Source organism: Rhagoletis pomonella, unplaced genomic scaffold, assembly GCF_013731165.1.
Source record: "Rhagoletis pomonella isolate Grant_MI unplaced genomic scaffold, Rhpom_1.0 Rhpom_scaffold_00007, whole genome shotgun sequence".
NCBI classification, from domain to species: domain Eukaryota; kingdom Metazoa; phylum Arthropoda; class Insecta; order Diptera; family Tephritidae; genus Rhagoletis; species Rhagoletis pomonella.
Window position 1 is genome coordinate 70,591,454 of NW_023458561.1, and position 4,987 is coordinate 70,596,440.

Here is a 4,987-nt window from a genome sequence, read left to right on the forward strand (position 1 = left end):
CGATTGAAAAAGGTCCTATCTCAGCACATTTTCACATATGATTTTCAGCTGAGATAGGGCGTTTTGAACCTAATTCTATAGATAGGGTGTTTAACAAATAAAATTCTGAAATAGGCATTCTTCGAATCGAATTCTGAAGTATGGCGTTCTTGAAATGTTTTCGATCGAGATAGGTCGATCTTCCACTCAGGTGTGTCGAAATAGATTAGACACTTTCATTTGTTTGGCCAGAGAAATATTATTCATTATGAATGTACTTAGATGAGAATTTATACATAAAATGTACAGATTCCGTACATAAAAGAAGAGCTACGCGATTAACTCGAAACAAATAAAATACAAATTTGGATTTATCCACTTCCAACAAACGCGCAATATGTACATATGTATGTACATATCGTCGTTTAAAGCACAAAACCACGTATCGTCTTTCTGCAAAACAGCGTAACTCACATTTGCTGCCAGACAGAAGCTCTTGGCTCAATCCTTATCCATTGGTCCTCAAAAATATACTAGCCAGAAATGCGATGCGATTGCTTTATAAAAAAGAGAACCATTTTGAAATATTAGTGTTTTTACTCACTCAAGAAAATAATTTATGCAACCTCACTTACGCGGTTTTGCTTTTTGTTGATTCGCGGTTTCGTACTTTAAAGGACGATATACATATGTATCTGTTGGGAATGTCTGGTTATGTCCAAGGGTTGGACTGTCTTTTAAATAATAAGCATTAGGGAATGTTTTTAGATCTGTAAATATGCATGCATCTTGTGTGTAAGTATGTACATATGTACATGTGACATATGTGGCATACATATGTATCTTACTTAAATTTACTTATTTGGAGCATTACATAATGTCGTTTTCAAGGACTGCTGTTTTGCTGCTTTAAGCTTTGAGTGGAATTAATTTGCTCTTATTCTTATCTACAAACTTTCATATATAAAATTAATGTATGTATGTATGTATGTATGTAATACAAAAAATGCTTCATTTTCCATGACAGAAAACATGGAAACAAACCTGATATTCAACTGAATTTGTACTATCACAGTGACTGCAGCACCTGAGTACACCTGAGCATTTTTTCTGCAAACATTCCTGTCTTTTATGTATTTATTTATGTAAAACTGTATGCATGTACATATATGCACACATTTATATGTACATATGTTGTACATACAAAAGTGTATATGAAGGCAAATATAATAACAACATGAAATGCAACATTTCACTAAAGTTTTGTAAAACAGACTGTTACAACTTTAAACATAAATGTACAAATGTACGTATGTACATATGTATGAATGTATATTCCGGTATGTATGTATGTACATACATAGAGTTGTAATAGAAAAAATCTTACTTAGTAAAAAGTTTGTTTTCGTAAAGAAGGTGCAAGAAGGTGTATTATTACATAGATTTGTTTGTAGCTGTTATCAGCTAATAAATATCGAACTTCTTAATGGCAAATTTATATTCCAAGGATTCTGGACTTTTCTAGTCCGAAATCTCTAATTCACTGTCACAGCTGTTAGATTAGAAATGTAACGACTCTCCGTTGAATAATCATTAAAAGGTGCTTTTAAAAACTACGCGAAAAATAAAAATACAAAAAAATTTGGCACTCTAGTTCCATGTTTACTTTCACTGTACTCAACAACATACGACGATCTGTGTTGAGTCTTACAAAAAAAAAATCGATCTGTTTGTAAACCCTCGCTTAGTGTTATTAAAGTGTTGTTTCATATGGCTCTGCGTTATCTATCTCATTATTTTTTATTGAGCTAAGAAAAATTCGGACGCAGTTCACTGGGCGCTGTGGACGATAGAGCTGCAGCTGGGGCACTGCCGCTGTCGTCGCCACTGCCGCCTGTGAAGCTCTTTAAGTCCTCCAGTTTTATGAACTTTTCTTTGTGCATTCGTTCCATGTGGCGACCGATATGCATTTTCTGTTTAGCACGATATACACAGAATGGACATTGGAATTGTGGCTCCTTTCCGCATTCCCACTTTTGGTGGTTACGCAGCGATGACTTTAGCTTGTATACACGACCACAGTCCGGGCAGGGGTGGCCACTACCACTGCCGCCGCCGCCGCCGCCGCCGCCGCCGCCACCTAACCCACCCCCCGCACTACTAGCTGCCGCCGATCCGCCTATTCCATTGCCTCCGGCACCAATGAGGCTGTTCAGGGCGCTGATATTGCTTAATATGTTGATATTGCAAAGTCCGCTGGCGCCCCCCACATCTGCAAAGGCAGCTGCTCCACTTAGTGCTGAATGGTACTCGCCACTCGTACTGATTAGACTACTGCCGCCGGCATTAGTATTATCCTCATGGAAGCTGGTATCACTGAGATTGCCACTGTTGTTGGCGCTTGCCTTCTCCGCAGATGCTTTCAACATCAAGAGAGCAGCTTCCTCTTCGGTTAAATGCTTCATTTTTACACTGTTCTGTTTCTCGGCAACCACGGCGGCATTCGTTATGGAGCCAGAGCTGCTATTCAAAGTGACATTCGACGCGTTCGCTTCGTTGGGAGCAGCGCCGCCCGCAATGCTGCTCAATTCGCTCGATGTGTCCGGAGCCGGCGACTTGCAATCCAGTGATGTCGTTCCACCAATAGCACCGCTACCTTTGTCCACTGTATTCAGTGAGAGATCGGTGGGGAAAACTAGTGGGTGTGAACCTTCACGTAACTGTGTGACCAGAGGCATTGCCAAACGAGCATTCCACTCGTTCCAAGTTAGGCCAGCAATACGTGTAATACTTAAATCTGGTACCATGTCGTGCAAGCGATTGCAAAGTGATGTTGTTGTTGTTATTCAATACAGGCGTTTCGAATTTTAAATATTTGTCACGGATTGCGTTGTGGTATTTTGCAGTTCATTTATTGATTTGGTGATTTGGTGATTTGGTAGTTTCGAAGAGTGGTGAATGTGTGTTACAATTGCCGGTGGCGGTCAAAGGAGTGAAAGTTAACGTGTTTTTGTTGTCAAAACATATGAAAATAAAAAGGAAAAGAAATAAAAAAGAAAAGGGAAAGAAAAAATAATGTTAAGATTGGACTGGCACAAATAATAAATTATATAAAAACATTGAACCTAACTGTGTATTACCTAGTCCGAGTGAAGCATGAACACGTTAAGCAATTAATTATTATAAAAAAACAAAGAGGAAGAAGGGAATAGGCTCCACATAATTTAAGCTATACATATGTATGATTTTTTGTATGCATGTATGTATGTAAATATACATATTGAATGAAATGCCAATGTCAATGAAGCAATACGAGAATGAATATGAGTACCACCTCCATCCAATAGTATACGCAAAGTATTTATAAGTATTTACATTCATATACATATATGCAACTATCTATGTACATATCTCTATTGAATTTGAACTCATGATTACTTTAGATGAGGATGCGGAAATATAAATGCAAAGCCGAAATGCGAAAATGTTCAAATAATCCTATCAAAAAAAAAAAAATCACTTAGCATTTGAAAGGAGTTACTAGTGAAGTAGAAATGTAATAGCTTGAAATCAACTATATATGTATGTACATGTATTTTTTATATGATAAGAGAGTTAAATAGACATATGCATAAATGCGTACATGAAAATTTATATATACACACTTATGTATGTAGTATATGCAAATATCAAATTTACAGGTAATAATTGCTATTTGATATAGCATTTGCTTAGAGAGAGAGAGCTCTAAAATAAATTTAAACTAATCGTATAGATAAGATTTAAAAACTACAATTTAGGTAATAAATTCAAGTCTTTAAATAAAAAATGTAAACCAGTGATGGGCGAGCGAAATTGTATACATTTGAATGGATATTCGAAATTGCGCTCTTCAAAAATACTAAAGTAAAAGTAACTAACGTCTAGGTATTTAAGTATTTTGAATGTCATTACATACAGAGTATGAATGTATTTATGTATCTACAAACATACATACGTATTCACTTCATACTTCTGCAAGCTAAATACTTAAAGTAAATGTATTTACTTATTTTCACGGCACTAAATAAAATGTCAACGGCGGTATCTTTGGTGTAGTGGTTAGCAGTGCGCACTACCATTCCGCAGAGCTTCATCTGCCTCGGGAGACACGCACAACACTCGCACAACTTCGCTCCGGCTACTGCAGCAGGTTGAACAACTCCTACTTGAGTAGGTTGAAGGTAGGTTGTGCCGAATGAGTGTCCGGCATGCGGAGAGACCCCACATGACTCGAAACATCTCTTCGCATGCCCGGAAAACCCGACAACCCTAACGGCCTTGCCCCTGTGGACAAACCCCACAGAAGCTGCACGCTTCCTAGGGTTGCCGTTAGTGGAACTTGATGACAACGACTGAGATACCAACCGATCTTGGCGGGGTTGTTGTAGCCGCTACAACAACAACAACAACAACAACAACAACCATTCCACAGGGCTTGGGTTCGAGCCCAGTTTCCGACCAGCATCAAACAAAAACAAAAAATAAAAACACAGAAAAAGTAGTTTCTAATAGCGGTCGCCCCTCGGCAGGCAATGGTAAACCTCCGAGTATTCTGCCATGAAAAACAGCAAACATAACATAAAAATACAACGCCGTTCGGAGTCGGCGTAAAACTGTAGTTCCCCCTCCCCTTTGGTGAGAACATCAAGGTGCCCGACACAAATGGGAGGAGAAGCCCGGCCAAACGCTAACATATTGTGTAAGCGCCAATCGATTCTTATGCCATTAAAAATTATACGTGGAAACCAGGGACCGCGAGAAAAAAAAAAATATAATCGATTAAAAGTGTTGTTCTCGTAGTTTTAATTTGTAGTATTCCCATCACTGATTTCGATAACAGGTATAAATCAAACCGAAGACATGGTTGTGTCAGGCATTTCCCAGTTATTGGAATTCTTGAACGTACTTTAACAGTAAAGTCCGTATCTACAATGATGATTTAACTCACTAAGAGATAATAAGGGGA

At 38.2% G+C, this 4,987-nt stretch overlaps 1 protein-coding gene across 1 annotated transcript; it reads right to left on the reverse strand.

Annotated features, from left to right (window-relative positions):
• Window positions 1–1,787: 1,787 nt before the first annotated feature.
• LOC118743991 (longitudinals lacking protein, isoforms A/B/D/L-like) lies at window positions 1,788–2,786 on the reverse strand. Its single transcript, XM_036476754.1, has one exon. The coding sequence runs from the start codon at window positions 2,784–2,786 to the stop codon at window positions 1,788–1,790; it is 999 nt and encodes a 332-aa protein (XP_036332647.1).
• Between the last annotated feature and the right edge of the window lie 2,201 nt (window positions 2,787–4,987).

Coding starts and splice junctions, on each gene's coding strand:
- LOC118743991 (XM_036476754.1), bottom strand. CDS start 2,786: ATGGTACCAGATTTAAGTATTACACGTATTGCTGGCCTAACTTGGAAC.